General features: G+C 38.4%; 2 protein-coding genes across 5 annotated transcripts in view; both read right to left on the bottom strand.

Annotated features, from left to right (window-relative positions):
- LOC105882445 (glia maturation factor beta) overlaps positions 1-23,096 on the bottom strand; it is a 902,793-nt gene that overhangs the window by 206,326 nt on the left and 673,371 nt on the right. The window lies entirely within an intron of this gene.
- FRMPD4 (FERM and PDZ domain containing 4) overlaps positions 1-23,096 on the bottom strand; it is a 539,531-nt gene that overhangs the window by 181,819 nt on the left and 334,616 nt on the right. For all 4 annotated transcript variants that reach the window (XM_012784824.3, XM_075999302.1, XM_012784823.2 and 1 more), the window contains one exon: positions 1,678-1,794. In XM_012784824.3, the coding sequence (XP_012640278.1) occupies positions 1,678-1,794 (117 nt within the window). The remainder of the gene's footprint in view (positions 1-1,677; positions 1,795-23,096) is intronic.

The raw sequence follows: 23,096 nt of genomic DNA, 5'->3' as shown, positions 1-23,096 counted from the left end.
CAAGGGCATCTTGGATCTTCCTGCAATGGACCCAGGAAGCAAGTCCCTCAGCAACAAACTGTGCTCTGAAGCGGGGGTCCTCTCTCCTCTGTAGCAATTCTGAGGAAGGGGAGAGATTTAGGCTGCAGAGACTAGGAAACTGCCCACCATAATCACATGTGTTTTTCCCCTAGCTACTTTCCAACAATCCTCACTTGGGGAGAGGAGTACAAAAGACCAAATCCCCCCAAAATAATCTTGGCAGTTTTTTTTTTATAAAAATGATCCCTTACCTCACGGTGATCCTATGTTTGCTAAATCAGTCCATATGCAGCTTGGCTGGAACAAAGAACACAGCCTGTGGTTGTGAAAGATTTTTCTTCCCCTGGCCACCAATCTCTGCTCAATTATAATTTGGCTAGAGCCAACTATGTTTCCTGATTTCAAATCTATTTCACTAATTTCTTGTAATTAAGAATATTTCACTTAGGTTGGAGAAAAAAGCAGGGTGGACCTTTGCTGCTTTGGGAAATGCAGTATAAGTGCTTGTCTCATAAAACTGAAAAAAAAAAAAAAAAAAAACCCAGAGCACTGCAGCTACTCTAAAAAGCAATCTGGTGTTTCCTCAAAAAGTTAAATGTAGAATTTAATTTTGACCCAACAATTTCAGATGACTCAGTAATTTCACTTCCAGGTATATGCCCAAAAGAAGTGAATGCAGGGACTCAACCAGATTGTTATACACCATTAGTCACAGTAGTATTAGTCACAATAGCCAAAAAGTGGAAACAACCCAAATGTCCACCAGGAAATGAATGAATAAATAAAATGTGGTCTCTCCATACAATGGAGGATTATTCAGCCTTCAAAAGAATGGAATTCTGACACATGCTACGACATGGATAAACCTTAAAAACATGCTAAAGGGAAATAAGCCAGATGCAAAAGGATATAAATTATATGATTCCACTTATATGAGGTACTTACAACAGGCAAATTGATAGAGACAGAAAGTAGAATAGAAGTTACCAGGGAGGAATTGGCAGATACTGTTTAATGGACACAAAGTTTCTGTGGGGATGATGAAAAATTTCTGGAGAAAGATAGTGGTAAATGGTTGCACAACTTTGTGAATGTACTTAATGCCACTGAATTGTACATTTAAAAACGGTTAAAATGGTAAATTTTGTGTGTTTTTATATATGTATTAATATATTTTTATCACAATTTAAAAATAACACCACAAAAATACAAAACCTAAGCTAATCTTAGTGTGAGAAATTTATAAAACTCATAAGGTACATAATCCTTTTAGCTGATTCTTTTAGTTACAGATGAGACGGTAACATTCCTGTCTCGACCGTTTCTAGAAAACTTTCTAAATGATACTCTTCCGTGTCAAACTTTAGTCTCAGACAATGATTACAACTGGCCTAATATTTAGTAATGGACACTTTTGCTTTGAGCCAGGATTACCATGTTATACAGTGAATTGTCACTCTAAGATGGCACCTGCCCAAGAACAAAACAACCCTATGTCACAAGATGTAGGAGGTTTACTCAATCAAGCAGCTTGAGTAATGGTCTTCAAATGCCTATCAGTACCTAATTTAAGTAGGTTCATTCTCCTAAGCAAATAAAAAATAGAGAAGTCCATTAGCCAAGGATTCTGTTGTTCATGCCATGTGTTCAACCTACCTGATGAAGTAGTCTCGCCCATCTCTGTTTGCCGTCATCTCCCATCCATAGGGTGGCACCTGGTTCAAGCCCCAGGTTCCTGAGGGAGGTGGCCAGCCTGAAGACTTTGTTCTGTGGCTGGAAAAGCAAAAAAAAAAAAAAAAAAAAAGCATCATTACAACTGACTCCTGAACATTTCTTCTGATACAAACTCCAGAAGGGGCACAATTTGTTCCTCTAAATTGTGAGCTGTATTCTCAACTGATTAATGAATAATTATAAAGAATATTTTTGATATTTTTGTGTCAGTTACTCTGCTAGGCATTTTTCTATGTATAATCTCACTTCTTTTTTGCATAAGTTCCATAAAGTAAGCATACATTTTACAGATGAGGAAACAATGAATTGCTCAGTAAAATGAAGGAACTTTTCTGAGGAGACACAAGCCAAAAGTTCTGTACACTTCCCACCACAGTAGTCATTCCTGAGGCCAGAAACTATTAGGACAGTTTGGGCACATAAATAGATTTCACCCTATATTATAAATACACATGAAAATACATTACTGTTCTTTTATGGCTCTTAAGCAAAAAATCTGTAGCTTCAGCTTCCTGGACTCCCATGACCAAAATACAAAATTCAGACCCATATAAATCACACTCCAGTCAAGGTGAGTCATAAAACCTTAGACCCTCAATTTAAATTGCAAAGAAAATCCACACATTATCTTTTATAATTTCTAATTCACAACTTAAATTCGACTTACCAAGATGGAACTCTTTGTTCCACTGTTTTCCCCCTTCTTACTACTGCCCTTGGCTGATCTTTTAAAAAAAAAATTCAACTCATCAGTAAAATGAAAGAGCAGGTTAAGGAGAATTTTCTAGAAGCCTACCTTTCCAAAAGCAAGAGGACATGTAACAAGCAGTCGTGATGGGCAGCACTGTGCCCAGTTTCTGAAGCATCACCGAGTCCGGCTAAGCCTTCTCAACTCAGGACACGCAGAAACTCCTCCCTTCCCTCAGAGCTTAACTATGTGTCAACTAAAGAAAAAAAATCAGGCTTTAAAAAAAATAAAGTTAGTTTTATTCAATCTTACTGAGCATTACAGAGAGTCTCTGTTAGCTCCAAAGCAGTGTTTCAGCCTACGACTTATTTATCAGGTGGTGGAGGTTCTGCATGTGCTCAGAAGTTACATTAGAGCAAAGTCTCACCAAAGTTTGAGCGTGAGAGTACATCTGGTGACAGATTATAGAGGCATAACCATTACTCCTGTCAGACGTTATCTTATGTACAAGAACAGACAAGGTCTAGGATCACTGACTTTATCTTTGTTAAAAAATGCAGTGATTCAAGCTGTGCTCTGTCCTGCTTATCGTCTTCGGGGCATTCTTCCGGAGGGCTGCGCTCAGTCACTAAGTCAGGGGCTTTGTGAAATTCTGCTGACCAGCAGAATGAAAATGCTTTCTTACATTTGCTACTTTGCCTCACACATGCTTTGGAAGGAAGTAAGAGATGCCCTTTTAGGATTGATCAACACCCCTCATTACTTGGGCCTTTGACCCCAGGGGAAGTTACTCACTGCATAGCCTGTAAGAACCTCTGGGTGGTTCTAAAGCCCAGGAGTGAGGCAGGTGGTGGGGTGAGGAAGCTGTGATAACATTTTCAGGGACTCACAATCAGTGTCTCAATAGCTACTCAAGAGACCTTTTCAATGAGATGAGAAAGAAGCGCCCCCTGTGGTCAGATGAAAGGACAGCAGGTGCCCCTTCCCCTGGCCTCCAAAGCAGGGGTCTGGATCTTTCCATGAGGAGGGAACACCTTTAATTCCTCAAAAGACTGGGGCAACTCATCCCTCCACAACCCACCCTCTCAAAATACACACACACACACACACACACACATTTTGGACCATAACCCAACACTTCTCAAGTAAAACAAGCCCATTTCTGGTAAGATTTCTGCAGAGGAACTATTTTGCATAATTTTAACTACCTTGGTCCCTTTTCTTTAACTTCCCATCAGTTTTTCTACATCCTTTATGAACACATTTTTTTGTGTGTGGAAAATAAGTGTTTTTTCCTCCAAAAAATTGTTTATAAATTTAATACAGGTCTGGCAAATGTAGAATAGGCCACCATAGGATTATTTCTTGCCCGTTGACTGTTAAAAGAAAAGACATGGCAACCGTTTTGTTCTTCTTTGCACAAAAGTCAGCAGTGGCAATTCCCTCTGGTGTTTTTTTAAAAATGTGTTGCTTCCCTGCAGTGAGAGAACACATGAATTTGCCACCCTGAGGTATTATTTAAAACACACACACACACACACACACACACATATACACCCCAATTTCTGCACACTGGTAGAGAACCCATTTGCAATGTTTTCTAAGGTGGTACCAAGAAAACAAGCTCTTAGAGGTATGAACGCAGTCTATTCTATTATTAAAAACTTTTCTAAAAGCAATTCTAAAAGTTAGAAATGACACAAAGAATACTCTTGTGAGTGAAAGGAGGCCTATGTAGAGAATGCAACAATTGGATTACTAAATTATGTACTGTATCAGAAAGTTAATCTTTCCCAGAGGGGGCTGATTTATTGAAAACAAATAAACTTTTTTCTTTTCTTTCATTCTCCCCACTAACCCCCTGTGCACCCCCCCCCGACCCCGCTGGAAATTTTAATCACTAAAGGAAAGGCATAAGCTTCCTAATATAATTGACATGTATAATACAGCATTATAATACCAAGCCGGAGGAAAGCCTGCATTTTATTACGAGCTACATTCTGTCCTGTACAGTATGTTCAGGAAGTAGCAAACAGCAGTTCGGCAAGATGTTTTCAAATAAAGCCTTATGTCATAAAACACCAAATGAAGTGCTAATACTGGAAAACTCTACAAATACAAATTGACTGAATCTAGGTCAAGGAGCCTCAGCTGATATAAAACAAATAATTGAATAATTAAGATCAGACATGACTACACGTCTGACTTTTAATGTGTTGACATAAAATGCATGAGTCTGAATAAGGCCTTAGTAAAATTTAGCAAATTAAAAGTACAAGTAGAAAAAAATAACACCCTTTGTAAGTATTTATCCATAACAGTCTTGAGAAAAATTAAGGATGTAAGTCATAATTGCAGAGGGATTTGGTTCCAGCTTCAATGCAGTGTGATGACTAGAAGTCCGGCCCTGACAGTGTCCAGCCTGGGAGGCTGGTGGTTTCTCTCTGCTTACTGGGAGATGTTCCTCCTTTCCCTACTCCCACCTCTGTGTGTATCCTAAATTCTCCACTACTCCCAAATGCCCCTCATCACATCACTGCTGAAAGATATAGACTTTTTCTACCCAAAATGCAAAGAAGTAGCCCTTTGCTAGAACAGCAGCAGGGACAATGCATATATAAGTAGAGTCCTGGCTGTTTAAAGTCCCCTCTGATGCAGAATTTATTCCTAGTTCCTTAAGATGGACCAGGCACTGCTATGATTACTCTATTCTGTGCAGAACTCCTCATTTTTAACAGTAATGCCAAACCTGTTTCTCCCCATTTTAAAGAGTTCATTCTGAGTTCCTGGGCACCCTTCCCAGAGGCTGGAGCCTTTAAAAAATTTCCCCTGATTGGCCAGGAATGGTGGCTCATGCCTGCAATCCTAGCTCTCTGGGAGGCCGAAGCAGGAGGATCGTTTCAGCTCAGGAGTTCAAGACCAGCCTGAGCAAGAATGAAACCCTGTCTCTACTAAAAATAGAAATAAATTAATTGGCCATCTAAAAATATATAGAAAAAATGAGCAGGGTATAGTGGCATATGCCTGTAGTCCCAGCTACTTAGGAGGCTGAGGCAGGAGGATTGCTTGAGCCCAGGAGTTTGAAGTTGCTGTGAGCTAAGCTGACACCATGGTACTCTAGCTCGGGCAACAGAGCAAGACTCAGTCTCAAAAAAATAGATAAATAAATAAATAAAAAAGAAATAAAAGAAAAAAAATTCCCGTTTGAATGAGATCTTTCTTTTCTTATCCAAAGACCTATCAGCATTAAGATTCCTCTTGACTACCTCTGTGTTACTCAAAGACTCTCATCTAAGTAGGACTCTAGCAATTCTGCTCAGCTGCCCAGTGTTGCTGAGCATGGTATGCAGCTTGGTCACACTGAGATCATTTGCAAGGATGTTCTCCAGCCTAGGATTTCCAGATTTAGCAAAAACAGATTTAGGACAACCAGTTAAATTTGAATTTCCCATAAATAACAAAATTTTAAAGTATGTCTCATATAGAATTTGGAGATACTTATACCAGAAAATTTATTCATAATTTATCTGAAATTCAGATTTAACTGGGCATCCTGTACTTTATCTGCAAACTCTAGTCCCTTTATTAAATGAACATTCTGATTCTCTGAGAGTCTAAAAGGGGAGGGCTTCTCTATAGGGCTAAAATATCACAGCACAGAATCTTTTAGATTTGCATTCACCTTAGTAGTAGGACCAAACACTACTTCCACTCAGTCTAAGACGTAAGAAGCACCCCCAGCTCCTTGACTAGAGTCAAACCAAACTATAGCCTCCTAATGAGTGGAGTGAGTGTGAGATATAAGTATTACAGGTGTTCATAATCCAGAGTTTATTTTTTCTTTTTGAGACAGAATCTCACTCTGTTGCACGGGCTAGAGTGCCATGGCATCAGCCTAGCTCATACCAACCTCAAACTCCTGGGCTCAAGCAATCCTCCTGCCTCAGCCTCCCCAGTAGCTGGGACTACAGGCATGTGCCATTATGCCCGGCTAATTTTTTCTATATATTTTTAGTTGGCCAATTAATTTATTTCTATTTTTAGTAGAGACAGAGTCTTGCTCTTGCTCAGGCTGGTTTTGAATTCCTGACCTTGAGCGATCCTCCCACCTTGGCCTCCCAGAGAGCTAGGATTACAGGCGTGAGCCACCACGCCCGGCCTAATCCAGAATTTTATGTATTTCCCAAATTGAGCTGATAAGAATCACCTGGCAGGATTTGTTAAATATACAGATTAGAAGGCACTCGAAATTATGATTTAGCACATCTGGATTCAGAGCAGGAATCCACAAGTATGTTTGTATGTGTTGAAATAAGTAATTCAGATGATTCTTCAGGTAAGGTTGTCAGATTTAGCAAAAACAAAAACAGAACAAGAATACTCATTTAAATTGAATTTCAAATAAACAATGAATAATTTTTAAGTATGTCCCATATAATATTTAGGATATACTTATATACTAAAAAAATATTGTTTATTGAGAATTCAAATTGAACTAGGTATCCTGTATTTCTTTAACTGGCAGGCATGGGGTTTGGAAAATACTAGTTCTTGTTACACCAAGTTTGGCCTGAGATCCAGCAGCATGGGTATCACCTGGTGGTTTGCTGGAAATGCAGAATCTGCATTTTCTTGAGAGTCCCAGGTGATTCAGATACCCTGGGAGGTTTGCTAGGCACTGCCCAAATCAGTGGTTTTCAATGTGAAACCTCCTGCACAGTGGAGTCTCATGGGGGAACTTGTAAGCTTTGGATGACTGGAATCAAAGCCAAGCCGTTGAGTCAGAATACCTGGGGATGGGGACTAGGCATCAGTATTTTATACTGCCCAGGTCAGCCAGGGTGGCAGCCCACTGCTCAGAGTAACTGCTCCTTTTTATTAGCTGAGAAGGCAGGAGCAGCAGAGCATGGTGATCAAGAGCATGTGCATTGGAGCAGAAAGTTCCAAAAGTAAGGTCCCAGGACCAGCAACAGCAGCATCACCTGGGAATTCCTTAGAGATGCAGATTTGGGAACATCACCCAAGACCTACTGAATGCAAAACTCTGGGGTATTGAGGGTGACCCAGCAATCTATGTTTAACAAGCTTCCAGGCAACACTGATGCCCACTAAAGTTTGAGAGCCACTAGGTTAGAACCAGACTGTCTTCAATCCAGGCTTTGCCATTTCTTTTCCATGACCTTGAGCAAGTTACTTAATCTTTCTAATCCCCTCAGTCCCAGTTACTCTTTGGTCAGATGGTAATAATAGGAGCCATGTCTTTGTGAGACTATTAAGTGAGTTTTGTAAAGCATTCAGTATGCTGTCTGGCACATAGTATAGTACCTGCTCTACAGTCTTCACTGAACAGATATCTACCTATCCCTCAAGATAATATAAGGCTTTGGGTGGTTGCACAAGTACAAATGGCTATAATACATCCTCAGAACACAAAGAGGGTAAAAATCTCAGCCATCTATTCTTTCCCACTCTGGCAAGTACAGGGAAAGAGGAGGTTGAACCAAGCAGTCATTCCTTCCCAGAAGGTCAGAAGTTGACGAGTTTAGCCATTCTCAAGGCAGAAGGAAATATCAGAAAGTTTTTCGTTGTTGTTTTTGTTTTTGTTTTTTTTTTTTTTTTTTACCAGAAATCAGGAATCCCAACTGTGTAATTCTGGGTGCAGAGTGGCCATTTCCACTTGTCTCAGGGAATTGAGAGTCCTTGCAATTCCAACGTCCTGTGACTTCTGAGAGCATGGCTGTGTGAACCACTTTCAAACACTTAGCTCAGCCTTAAAAATAGCGACCTACATTGGCAGGGCTATTTAAGTCACTTCAGAAACTCCCAGCGACTGACTGAACTGGTTTGCAACTTTGTGCTTCACCCATCTATTGTTTGCAACAGATTGAACCGCCCTGGATCAAAAAGATCTTCACACTTTATATGAACTGAGAGCAGCTGTGAATGGTACAGGCAAAGTTGCAGAACTATTTTGTTCAGATCACCAGTAGAAGTAAACCATAGTTTCCTTCTGTGTGTATGCCTCTAAGGCCTGGACGAAATCTTGATGTCGAATCCACCCTAGGAGAAGGCAAGCTCTTAGGAGTCCCCTGCAGGCTTCCATGGTGATCTGAGTTTCCTAAAAACATCTCAATATCAGAAAAAGTACAGGAGAAGGAAGGTGAGATCAGGTTTTAAAAAATGCTGAGGCAGATTCAAATTCTGCCACTTACTAGGATGGTGACCCTGTGCAATTTACTGTAAACTTTCTGTACCTTGTTTTCATCACCTGTAAAGTAGAATTATTCCAACACATTTGGGGGTGATTTTGCCCCCAAGGGATACTTGGCAAGGTCTGGAGACATTGGTTACAACTAGGAGGGTAGGTACTTCTGGCATCTACTGGGTAGAAGTCAAGGATGTTGATAAACATCCTACAATGCACAGGACAGCCCCTCACAACAAAGAATGATCTGGCCAAAATGGCAATAGCACCAATGTGGAGAAACCCTACATAGCTCATAGGAATGTTATGAAAAGGTCAGGTAATGAGTGTACAATTCTTAGCACAGTACCTGACATATAATAGGTGCTCAATAAACTTTAGTTGAAAAATAAATAAATAAAAACCAAGCATTCTCAATATTTCCTTTTATAGCCTAATTATGATAAGTAATCCAAGAGAATGAGCTCAAATCCTAGGTCTGCCACTTCATACTTTGGCTTTTTAGGGTTTTAGTTTTATATGTAAAATGGAAATAATAACATCCAGCTCACAGTGATGTTATGTAGATAAATGAGATACATAAAGCCCTAAAGTGCAGCACTTGACTCATTTAGAATAGTATCATCAAATGGTTATGTTGTGTTGTAAGTGGTAGTTGTAATGGTAACAAGAGTAACATTTAGGATTTCTACATACATCATTGTTTTACTCACAGATCTGCCTTAGTATGCAACAGTACGCCTGCTAAGGCATTATTGTTTCTCTGTTAAAGAAGAAGAAACTGAGAATCAGAGAGAATGTATAATTGCCAAATAGGAAGAGCAATCTACTTGGAAAAGAGACTATATCTTTTGGCAGGCACCTTGTCTTCCTTAGATTGTACTAGACATGGAAATCGGGGAGGAGGCTAGAGCCTGCCCCAAACTTGCCCCAGGCAAAGCTCCTGCTAGGGTGACACAACCCATTAGAAGAGTGTCTAGGACTGAACCCTCAGGCTTCCTATTCCAAACTCCACATTACTTACACTATTCCATGATTAAGTGTGACACCATTTTATAGGCTTCCTTATATATCTGGTCATATTTAGGACAGGTAGCCAGGATTAACTTGCATCCTTTGAGACTTGGTGTTGGGAAATGAATTATCATGTCCATTTCAGATATGGGAAAACCAAAGCTACATCTATTCAGTCATTCATCCCTAACATTGAATGACACTATATAAATCCAACAAAATAAAATGTGATTCAGCATTTGATCATTCTTATCTACTTGGACTCAAGATTATTTTCAGAATAATCCAAGTTTAGACTGTTCTCATTTATTTTGCTGTAAATGGTGGTTGGGTTACAGAACTCAAATCTCTACAGATACCTTAAGGTATCTTCACACAGTATTTTATGTTTGCAAGCAGATGGTATCCAAAGTATCTTCCGTGTTGACATGCAATGTGGGTTAAGGTAAAGGAAGTAGAGAAGAGTGAGGAAAATGAACAACAATAGATGGTTCTGGATGAATTTAAGAAGCTTCAAGTTTTGGTGATAGCCATATTTGTCTTGTGCCCAGCTTGGTGTGCCCCACTGGAGTCAATAGGAGGTACTAGGCATGACTCTTAGGGAGGCCTGTTCTGCAGAGTTTCTAGTTCCTATGAATCAGTAAGGAACTGACTAAATCTTTTTGTTCTAGTTAATCACGCTGTTGACACACAGACATGTCCTGAATTAGGCTGCATTCTCTTTTTTCCCTCAGGACATAACTTTCTCCATTTAATCAAGCTTCAGCACAGTAGTCAAAGTATTTTGATCTCATACAACAGTTAACGGCTTTCCATCCTACTGCTTCTTCTTAGCAGGTTTTGGCGCAGGTACATGTGAGAAAAGCTATGTTAATAGGGTGAAAATAACTTCAAAGCCATACAGACACAAGTAAGAATCATCCCACCAACTATTTTTAAGACGTCACTTTTCTTATGACAAGGAGGACAGGAAAATACAGTAAAGGGGAAAAAAAACCAGGCAGTTCAAACCTATATAAATATTAATGCCAAGCCTCATGAAAGCAGATATTCAAAAATATATTCATTACAAAATCATTTTCATCAAAGAGAAATGTATTATTAATTAAGAGTTTCACTATGATAAAAGACATTTGAACATACATTTTAATGACCAAATTGAAGCATTTTTCCTGATTATTTTCATCTACTTCATTACATGGTTTACCAACCTACACAATAAAATTAATTATGTGGTTATATATCTATGAGATTCAGCATAAGCCTCTCCCAGCTTGTTGAATTAGCTCTGTTTCTTAATTAGGTATCAGGAAGAATTACTAGAAGGATTAAATCCAGGTTAACAGGTTCTCCTTCCAAATGTCTGTACATACAACTTTAGCCTCACTTTGTGAACAATCCTATGACAGACTCCAGATGTCTTAAGAGTCTGAGGCCATGTATCCAGAGCCCCAGCCATCACATAAAGGAGGTGCCATTAAAGTCAGAGGCAGCCCTGCATCGGATTAGACTTTTGCCTTTTGCACAGTGCATTTGCATCTCTTAGTTCACTGAATTCTCTAATTCTGTAAATCTGGAAGGACAATTATAATTAACCTTGCCTTGTCAAGGAGAAAACGTGTAGAATGGTCAGGTTTCATTGCTCAGAGAGGCATTACAGAGCTAAATGAGCAAACAGTCAACAGGTGAAGTCTTGAGCTCCTTTTGCTAGAATGGTATTGTACCCACTCATGAGTTTGTAGTTATACTTCTCAAGGATGCATAGGATGCCAAGTGCTTATGCTAAGCTGGGCACACATTTCCAAGGTGTCTTCACTATGTCTTCATCTTTCTATCGCTATTACTCAAACTAGTGCCACGCATGCGACAAATGTTCAAATGTGAATTAATAAATGAATCCAAGGTACATGATGATACTGGTATAGAATATTAGACACTAAAGTTGTAGTCTCTGTCCTTGGTTGTGTAACAGTATGTATGTGTGGTGATGCCATTTTACTTAATGACAGCTGTTAGGCAGATACCATTCTAGGCACAATCATAGATTATTTATTTTTAATCCTTCAAATAGCTCAACAAGAGGGGTTATTTAATAACATGTCAGCTCACTTAAGAATGCAATACCATTCGGCTGGTCATTAAACCAAAATTATAGATGAAAACTGCCATACAACACAGTTAAATGAATAAAGTTGGTTACAAAAAGAGTGTGCACAATATGATCTACTTTGTAAAAAAAAAAAAAATCTATATACATAGGTATAGAAAAACAGCCTGGAAAGATGGGTCTGCAATGGCTATCTCTGGGTTGTGAGATTGAGGTGGCTTTTTTAGTTGTTTGCTTTTGTGTATTTTTATTTCCTATAATGAATGTGTATTAATTTGTAATTCAAATATTATTTTAAACAAAAGAAACTAGAAAAGGGATATGATTCCATGTGGATTCTTGGTGGAGTCACTGAAAAAAGTGTAGAGTAGAAGTATTGAAAGTTTGAAAATATAGTGTTGCTGTGGCTATAGAAAAACATGCATTGCCATATATTGCTCAGAGTGCATTTTTGCAATCCCTGATGGAGGGGAATTTAGCAGTCTCTATCCAAACTGCAAATGATCATATACTTTGACTAGGTGTCTATTGGTATGGGATAGATCAAATAAAATATAGCACAACCACACAATGGAATACTATGCAGCTGTAAAAAAGAATGAGGAAATTCTTTATGTACGGATTTGAGAAGACTCTGAAGATATAATAAGTTTTTTTTTTTAAAGCAAGATGCAGAAAAAGATGTACAGCTTTTTACTACTTTTATAAAAGTAAGGGAAGAATAAAATTAAAAAAAAGGCCAACCCATGGAGTCTAGATTCAGATAGAGCTGCATTTGAACACTGGTTCCACCTCTAAGCATCCTTGTGAACTTGAGTAGATTCCTTAACCCCACCAAAATATCAGCTTTGTCCTCTGAGGTAGGGATAACATTAATACCAACTACTTTGTTGGATTTCTATAAAGACTACATGAAGTAGGGAATCAAAAGCTGCTATCATTATTTGTGCATATTCATTAACACACTTAACAAATATTGATTGTGTGCCTAGTTTGTACCATATGCTATGCTAGGTGCTTGGAATCCATCCTTGAAGAAAATAGACAAAGAAAATCATAACTACTGACACAGAAAATAAACGTCAATGATAATCTCACCCAGACTTTCTTTTCTAGACTAGTAAGTACCTGCTATGATTTGAGCTTGTCCCCCAAAGTTCATGTGTTAGAAATCTGATCCCCAACACAGTGGTATTGGGATATGGTGGGACATTTAAGAGGTGTTTAAGTCATGAGGGTTCTACCCTCAGGAATGGATTAATGTTGTTATCATGGGAGTGGGTTCATTATAATATGGGAAATTTGGCCCCTTTTCCCTCTCTTGCCCATGTGATGCTTTTCTCCATGTTATAACGCAGCAAGAAGTCCCTTCAATGAAGGGACTTCAATGAAGCACCCTCTCAATCTTGAGCTCCCTAGCCTCCAGAACTGTAAGAAGTAAATTCTGCAAGGTTCTGTGTCTGTCCTGCATAGGATATAGCAACTCCACACTATACAGTTCATGCTCTGTGGGCTATAATGTAGTCTTCAAGTTCTCTTTCTCTCTTTCAAGCACCTAGGACCCTCATGACATTATATTCACTCGTTCAGAACATTTTATTGAGGACTATGGTGCTGTGACAAGCAGATAGGGTGCTTGTCCTCATGGAACTTATTGTTGAGGAAGACAGGCATCACCACTGACCCAACCTGGACGCTGTCCTAGCTCTGGGTTGTTTCCTGAACCCTGAGTGTTAATTGAAACTTTTCAGTTAGGAGTTTCATGCTGGGAAATTCAGGCATCAGGAGACAGGGAAATCTTCCTTACGCTCCTCAAATTATCCCACGCAGACAACTATTTAACTCATACCAATCATGAAATGCGTTTTCCTGCTTCATTTAGGTCCCAGTCTTTTGCCTTTAGCTGTAATATGGAACCTAAATATGCTCTCAGAACCCACCAAATACATCATGTCATAGAACTTGACAGTGATTACAGGATTAATGAAACACAGCATTGGTTGAATCTGCCAAATGGCCCAATCTAATTTTCAAATGTGTTGTTAAAACACTTTTGCAAACACTCATCATTTTGAAAGATAGCATTCATCTTCACGTTTCACTTATTTATAGATGACTCATAACCTAATATTGCTACTCACCAAGCTTAGCCAAATCCAATTGGCTTCCCATTCAACATGTATATGAAATACTCAAACATTTTCTGATTTAGCTGTCCATTGGGAACATTATACTTTCACTGTTGGTTGGGTACATGTACATATGTTTTGATCATTTTGAATTTTTATGGATTGACATGTAAACAGACTATAGTTTATTTAACTTTCTTAGCCTTGCTTAATGACGTTTAGAATCCAAAGATAAAAAGTATATCTATTTAATATTTATATCCCATTCCATCAAGTTTATTTTGAATTTATGAGTAAGAGAATCAAAATATTACTTAAAAACGATCCTCAGGTACAAACAGGAATAAATGGGGAGGGATTATTAAAAAGAAGAAAGTGGAGAGAGAGACAGAGAGGAAGGAACTGATACAACTATGTATATACCTTTTGTGAACTAAAAGTAAAAAAGGAATATATAAAAATATACTTTTTACTAAAAGTAAAAAAGGAATGCTGGCCTGGAAGGTAGGAGGCTAACTTCTAAGTCTACCATTGATAGCAAGAATAAGCAAAATTTTTTTGTAAAGAGCCAGAGAGTAAATATTTTCAGATTCCCAAGTGGTATGGTCTCTAATGCAACTACTCAACTCTACCATTGAATTAAAAGTAGCCATAGACAATATGTAAATTGATGAACATTGTTGTGTTCCAATGAAACTTCACTTATGAAAACAAATCCACATTTGGCCTTCCAGCGATACTTTTCTGACCCCTGATTTATACTGTCACCTTGGGAAAGTCATTTATATTTGTTCCCTTCAATCTTTTAATTCATAGAATGAAGGGACTAGACTACATGATTTCCTTCTCCTTCATCAACTAAACAGGTTTCTTTCTCAAAGGCCATAATCTTTAACAGGATTGGAAGAGACCCAGATACACAAATTCTGCAAAACTGTTTTTCCACTGAGGTAACAGTTCACCACTCAGGAAAATGAATAAAATTCCTATTTCCCATAGCATTTGACCCAAAGATGAAACATTATAGTTCAACCCATCACATACCTGAATATTTATGGGGAATTTTAAATCTCTGAACCATTGATCTTGTCTTGTAAATAGGGCCACTATATGGATGAATGGTATTTCAAATATGCAATATGCAGGCAGTCCAAAACCATAATGGGAAAACTCACTCTAGTGGCTGCTTTCCAAAATTCAAATCGAGATTCTTTGGGGCTTGTAGGAACAGTATCACAAGCTGATATTTAAAGGTTTTCAAGTGTGATGCTATAAAATGGTTTTACTACCAAGAGGTCTGATGCTTAATAATGTCCACTATTGTTTTAGCCTTATTCACATTTTTTAAACTACCAAAGACTGGTAATTTTCCAAGCTAAAATGTGTCTAATTTCTATCAAAAACATGGTTGAGTTTGGTTTACTATCTCAGTGTCTGCTGGAGACTCTTTACTGCTGAATTATAATCCCTAAAGAACAGGTGTTTATAGTAAGACTGCTGATGTCATTAACAAGGTAAGATAGAGAGTTACAGCCCACTTAGGTGCACCTAAACACATTGGTGCTAAAATGTGTTGTCTGGCTTCCTTCCCCAGAGTTAAGGTGCATTTGTGATATTTTTAATAGGATATTTATAATATAAACAAAACACATAAACCTAGTGTACTTTATTTTTATCTAATTCTAGGAAGATTTCTGGTGGCTTTTCATTTAGAGCTATTTCATTCAGAGACTCACAGCTTTGTTCCTACATTTATTTATATGACTGCTGCTTCTCCCCATCACAACCCTGAATTCATCACGCAGTTCCATGGCATCCCATAATTTTCTGAAACTATTAATACAGAAGGAACAAATGTGTACTTGATGCTAGGTGTAAAATTTAAGATGATTTTTTAATATTCCCAGCCTGGATATCAAACAGAGATACATTATTTCACTAAATTTCTCAATATCTGTACATTTCCAAGGTCATCAAGAATGTATAAGAATAGAGAGTACATGAAGCCTCATAGAGGATACAAATACATACACTTGAAAATAAAGAACTATCACTTGGGGCCTCTCTAATGCTCTTTTTCTCTTTTTTTCCCATTTTTTTTGTCTTTAAATAACTGTGAAGATTGTAGGAAGAAAATATATTCTCAGGATTACGTGGGAACTTACCAATAGTGATGGAAGTTGATTTGCAGATACTTCCTGCCCAATTTCACCCTGCACTTATTCATTTTTGTTTTGTTCAGTTAAAAACCTTTTTAGTGAGCACAGTTTTAAGAGAACTGACAGATAAACAAATAAGACAAGCCCCTGCCCTTAAAGAATGAAAAACCTAGTACAAAATAGAGACAGGAAGAGGCGATACTGACTATAAGCTGAAAATATGAGCATCAAGCCTCCTTGCTCCACACAGGGAAAGCAGAATTATGGTTTATGTCTTTAGAAAATTTCTCAGAGCTGGAGTCCACCTCAAACTCTGGAGGTGAAAGAGAAGGCCTATATTCTTTTATAATTTTCATAGTTTCCCACTCTGTCCTTGCACCACGACAACAATTTTGATAACAATTATATTTACCCTGACATTTATGATTAAACCTGCAGCAAGATAAATGGTGCTAAATGGTAAAAGATTCTGAAAAAAAAAAAAGATAAATGGTGCTGTTAGGAACACTATCAGGGTTCCTTAGTTTTTATCCATCTTCCCTGGCTTCCATTTGAAGTTCATTCACATTTTTCATTCCATCTGCTTCAAAGATAGGCACATTATCTCTGAACACAGAGAAAGATCCAGAAATTCCTTCTCCTAGCTCAAGTAATAGCCTCAGGTAAGCTCTGCTACCATTTTATGTCCAAACATAATCATTTTATAAATCAGGACAAAAACCATCATGTATTTTCCTAAGATGTGTCATAGAGATTCAAAATGAGTTCAAAACACTAGGAAGACAATAAGCTCTCTCTGTTTCTATATCATGAAGTAAGTATTTCCACAGCAAGGAGACTTATTTATAAAGTGCACAGACTTACAAATTGCAGGAAAGAGCTATATTGTAACCATGTATGACATGCTACGTTTTTATTAGACGAGCTCTAAGAATCTCTTCCTCCAACTGACAATGATAATATATCTACAACTGTGAATGTTTCTAGGAAAGAGATTTTAGCAACTAGCTGATACATTTATTAGAAAAGTGCTGGAAGCCTTTCATAACGAAAAGTGCCCCTTTACAGCAGGGTTTCTCCAACTTCAGTATGCATAGGAATCACCTGAACATCTTGTTAAAACACAGGTTCTGATTTAGCACGCCTAGGGTGGGGCTGAAGATTCTGCATTTCTAATGAGCTCCCAGGTGGTGTGGATGTTCCTGGTCCAGGGAGCACAGTCTGGGTAGCAGGCCTTAACATGTTCCTGAAATAGGATGCAAACCAGCCCTGCTGGAGATTTTCACTTGGGCTTCCCATCCTAGCAGAGATTTGCCAGGATGGAAGTCAGCACCCACCCCTTACTTGATACTGACCCAGGTCAAGGCAAAAGAGTCCATGAGAACTGGTTTGACCAGGGAGAATGAAACAAAACAAAGTATGTCACCTGAACAATACTGGCACTTTGCATTCATGGTTATCTGAGATTTCTAATATATGAGCATGGTGACTACTTGTTAAATGGAGCTCCAATTCACTTCCTTCTGACATCAACCCCCCTTATGGTCAAAAACCTAAAGCTTCATTCTCTGGGTAGGATCTTAGGTTAAGTGTCTAGTTCCTAAGCTCTATCAGCATCCCCAATTCCAAACATGGTACACAAGACATGGCTTGTCCTTAATCTATGGTTGTCACTTTGGTTCTTTAGCAAAACAGATTGAAAGCTCTGAAAAACTTCCCTTGAAGCCCCTACCTTACTCTTCTCCAAAAGGTCTCATTGAGCACATATCTTGGAATTCATCTTAACTCCATAAGGATGCAAAATGATCGCCTGGCCCCAATATTCAAAGAATATGTACAAAAGCTGATTATAGGGAACTATAAATAGTTTATAAATCACACAAAATAATTTGAGAACAATCAAGAATAAACTAGATTGAAAATAGGTATCCTTATGGAAGTATTACATGTCCTATCATTAATAGAACCATTTTTCATGCTACCCCACTCACAAAGGCTTGACTCTCACATCTAATAATGGTGCCTCCTCCCTCTACTCTTCACATCAGTGGTCAGAGAACCACAGCCCATGGCCTGGCCCACTGCCTGTCATTGGAACATGCCCATGCCCATTTGTTTAAGTATTGTCTATGGCTGCTTTCACACAAAAATGGCAGAGTTGAGTGGTGTGAGAGACTGTGTGGCTTACAAAGCCTAAAATGTCTACCACCTAGACCTTTACAGAAAACATTTACCAACTGCTGCTCTAGAGTAATGAGTATCTTCTTCACAGCACTTCTGTTGCATCTTATATATATATTTTTTCTTTATTTTTTCCAGCATATTATGGGGGTACAAATGTTAAGGTTACATATATTCCCCTTGCCCCCCTCCCCCCTCAAGTCAAAGCTTCAAGCATGTCCATCCCCCAGTTAGCACGCATCGCACTCATTATGTTGCATATAATATTACAATCCAGTGTAGATAAATAGATAGATTGATAGATCTCCCAGAGTTACCAGTTGCACTACTCCAGGTGGCGTTATTTACTTGGTGTTATAAGTGATCCTAGTCCTCTTATGAGGTTCTGAGCCTCCTTACTCATCTGAGTCGTATGACACCAGCATAGGGATTTGCCTAAACTTGGAGCTCAGTGAACAGAGCTGGATCAAACTGAACTCTGGGGGTTTTTCTAGGGCACAACTGAAGCTGTGATATTTAGGACGGTGAAATTACTGAGAGCAATAAGCAAACATCTGATTATACCTGTAACTAAATTAACGGAAACCAAATGGTCCTTTTGGCAGCAAAAGGAAAATGGCTCTGACAGCCATTTTGTTTGACAGGAATTTTACAAGAGGCTCCATAATGAATTTTAGCCATAAAATACTCAATATTAGCACTACTGATCCTCAGTGAATCTTTACTTCCAAGCCTTAGCAGAGATAAAGAGCACACTCCCTGCCCTTTCCAATTCATACAATCCAAAGGCACAGCCATTGGCATGCTGGTTTATGGGCTGTATATTTCTCCTTCTGTTCCTGCAACTCCATTCATGTGGCATTTTACAGTCTTAGCTGGGCTCCTAAGACCCAGCAGGAAAAAGAGGCAGTAATTGCATTTTGTAAGCAATTAACTTTTTTTTTCTTTTGAAATTTAGTCCTTCCTATTCATCACTTTTTAAGAATGGAACAAAAATATACACTTTCTGTCATTGCCTCTGGAAAGGAGACTAAGTAGAATCCTTTCCTAATTATCATATTCATCCACTGTATATTCTAATGCCCAGCATTTCATTCACTTACTGTCATTCTACCAGCCCCATGAATTCCATACTTTTACAATTGTGAGTCCTGTAAGCCCACACAAGTCCTACCAGTTGCTAAGATCACAGAAGAAATATTAAGTTCAGTTAATTTTTATGGATATAGTATTTTCTTTCATTTGTTTTCCCCCATTAAAAAATCTAAAATTTTTAATTTTTCCCCTATCCAGATTCTATATCAGAAGTTTGTAGATAAATTTAGAGGATGTTTTAAAAACTTGGAAACAATTTGGATAAAAAAGATTAATAAGTGTGATGCTTACATTTACTTGACTTAGGCATGGATCACAAAATTATACAATAAAATTTTGCATTTTGTGAATGATCTTTCTTAATAGCCTAAAATTTGTGAAATCCCTCTAAAGCACACAAAAATCCTTGATTTCATGAAGGATTAAAATATAATAATAAAAGGCCTGCATCCTATATTCAAATGCCATTCTAGCATACATAACAAGAAACCTTTTGTTTATAGAAGACAATGGGGTGTGACTGATAGGTACAGGTTAAATTGGTGCCCATAAACTTTTGATAATTTTAATAATTTAACTCTGTTGTATCTGTTCCTCTGTGTTGAATGGAAAACACTGAGAATTCCAATCCAATATAACCTACACTCTCTGTAGGGTAAATGACGTTGGCTACCCATCCTTTAAAATGCTGGTTAAACTCTAACACCCTTCTTGAAGCTTCTGTACTATAGTTCAATTCACATTAGGGTCTCTGAATTCCTGTAGTTCTTATCATTTCATGCCTCCACTTGTTTGTCCATAGGCACCACAAATACAACACATCCAAAAGTGAACTCATGTTTATTCCCCCAAACCTACTCCTCTGCCTGACTCTCCATCCCTATAAATGGCCAACCTGTACTCTAAGAGAGGCTGCAATGAATTTCATGAATTTCCTGGAAGCTTCTGTCTTTGAGTATTTGAGCTTGCCAGCTCCTCAGGCCTAAAATATTTCTCCAGCTCTCTCATCTCCATTCATTCTCTCCACTAACTTCTTAACCTTTCAGGCTTACTTGTTCATCCTACAAGAAACTTTTTCTCAACCTGCTTTGCACAGTGTGGCAGCCAGTCACCCCAGGTAGTCATTGAACATGGGAGATGTGGTGAGTCTGAATTGAGATGTGTTGCAAACGTGGAATACACACCAGATTTCCAAGACTTAGTAGGAAGGAAGAATATAAAACGTCTGATTAATTGTTTATAAATTGATTACATGTTGAAATGATAATATTTTAGATACATTAGGTGAAGCAATTATTGGGTGGATAACTCCATACTAAAATTAAATTTTACCAGCTTATTTTTATTTTTAAAATATGACTAACAGAACATTTAAAATAACATGTGGTTCCCATCATAATTTTGTTGGACTGTGCTGCTCTATACCTTTGGGACAGGGTTAGGTGCTCCAAACAGATTTCTTTACAATCCCCATTCTCTTTGTTAACTTACCTGGTGACGTGTCTATCTGTTTTGGGCTCTGTTAGCTGCCCGAAGCAGGGAATTTTTGATCTGGTTCAGGATCACACCCATAACTGACACATAGTAAGCACTCACATATGTCTGCCAAATGCACATAAGAACTACATTAAGAATCAGGAAGTCACCTCACCTCCCTAAATCACATTTAATGTGGGGGTTAAACTAGGCTGTTTCTAGTTTCATTGACTGAAAATATCTAACGAGTGTGTTTAAATGAGTCTCTTCTTCCTCATCAGGTTTTCAGTTCTTTCAAGGTGAACACATGTCTTATATTTTCCTTGTTAGCCTCTTCAGGACTCTGTAAATACAGCTGGCCCTCGAACAACACAGGTTTGAACAGGGTGGGTCCACTTACACGTGGATTTCCTTCCACCTCTGCCACCCCTGCCGCAGCAAGACCAACCCTTCTCTTCCTCCTCCTCCTCAGCCTGTCCAACATGAAGGCCATGAGGATGAAGACCTTTATGTTGATCCACTTCCACTTAATGAATAGTAAATATATTTTCTATTCCTTATGATTTCCTAATAATATTTTCTTTTCTCCAGCTTACTTTATTGTAAGAATACAGTATATAATCACATATCATACAAAATCTGTGTTAATCAACTATTTATGTTATTGGTAAAGCTTCCGGTAAACAGTACATGATTAGTAGTTGAGTTTGGGGGAATCAAAAGCTATACATGGATTTTTGACTGTGCAGGGGGTCAGCACGCCCAATCCCCCACTCCCCTGTATCGTTCCAGGGTCAATTTTACCTTAAAAGTCATTAGCAATTCAATAAGTAGTAAGCTAAAAGTACTTGATTATAAGTTTTACAGGGTGGGCCTGATGTGGGGGACTAAGTGTTTAACTTAGTGGGACTCTTCTTACAATAGGTACAAAGGCGGAAACTCTTTCCTGGGTTGGAGAGGTTAAGGGTAGTGGCGGGGGGCTTAGGTGGGAGAGTGGGGGAAGTAGAGGAAGTGGTGTGCCTATGATTCCTAACCATAGAAAAGCTGGCTACAGCAGGGCTGGCAAGCTCCTTAAAGCGACTGGGTAAATTGCTTACGTGCCACATCACTGGGAAGCTTCCAATTGAGTTAGGATCCAGGAATGGCTGTTCCCAGGGACACATCCTTTCTTTCTTTCTTTTTTTCTTTGGGAATAAGGAGCAAGCACGCAGGACTACACCAAAGGTATTGGGTATTACTACCCAATTGGGTTTGCTCATCCAGCTCCTTAACAGTGTCTCAAGGCCCTCAAATCACCTGTTTGTGGATCTCAAGATGCTTCTGATAGAAAAACACAATCTTAACTTATGTCTACAATAAGCAAATGCACATGATCAACTGCTAAGTTTATTTAGTGAAAACATCCACACCAGAGCACATGTTTGTTCTTAGGCTTTTTTTTTTTTAACTTAAAAATAATCTTAAACAGCATGAAATTATTTCCATCTCTGAACAACTGAAAACTCAGGTGTCCAATCCATCAACATTTACAGGCTGATGGTCTCTGCTAGCTCCACTGCTGTGATAAATGTTTCTTATGCGGACTCCTGAAGTCATGAAGACCATTTGCCTTATTCACAGAAAGCATGCCATGCAGCAGTCATGACGCACAAGACAACCTGGTCCAGGCTAATCTCATTTTAGTGAAAAGAAGGAGCATGCTGAAAGTAGCTTTGTCTAGAGCACAGGTTAATGAATTGAAAATGAAGCACACTGCGTAAAGCAGCATGATAAACTTCTTTGGTAGTCCTTAATTACTATTTATATTCCATGTGTATTTCTCCCAGTGATACCCAAATATCTTATGACTGAAAAATCTCTTTTTGGGGAGAGTCAAAATTGCAAGGGCCTATTGGAAATTTTGTTTTTCCTTTCTCATTTCTTTCTTCTTTTTTAATGTAGTGCCTGCTTGAAGCTTCTATTCTGGAACCCCTCTGATCACCCCTGGAGAATTCAACATTCTAACTCTCAAAGGTTTTTGTTGTGTTTTTCTCCTTACCTACCGACAGCCTTCCTCTGATTCTGGGATTTTGGCCATGTGTCCTTGAAGCCAATCTCTGTTTATATAATTGTTCTAATTTTTTTTCTTGCAATTACTTTTCTTTTTTTTTTTTCCTTTTTAAAAAATCTCACCCTCGTTCCATTTTTTTTTTTTTCCATCTCACTTCCTAGGAAAATTTCTCTTTCTGGCAGGCTCCTCTTGTTCTCTTTGGCAGTATTTCACAGCACAAATAGTCATAATGATCAA

Source organism: Microcebus murinus, chromosome X, assembly GCF_040939455.1.
Source record: "Microcebus murinus isolate Inina chromosome X, M.murinus_Inina_mat1.0, whole genome shotgun sequence".
NCBI classification, from domain to species: domain Eukaryota; kingdom Metazoa; phylum Chordata; class Mammalia; order Primates; family Cheirogaleidae; genus Microcebus; species Microcebus murinus.
The sequence above is the reverse complement of the archived record's forward strand: the minus strand, read 5'-3'. Positions and strand labels throughout refer to the sequence as shown.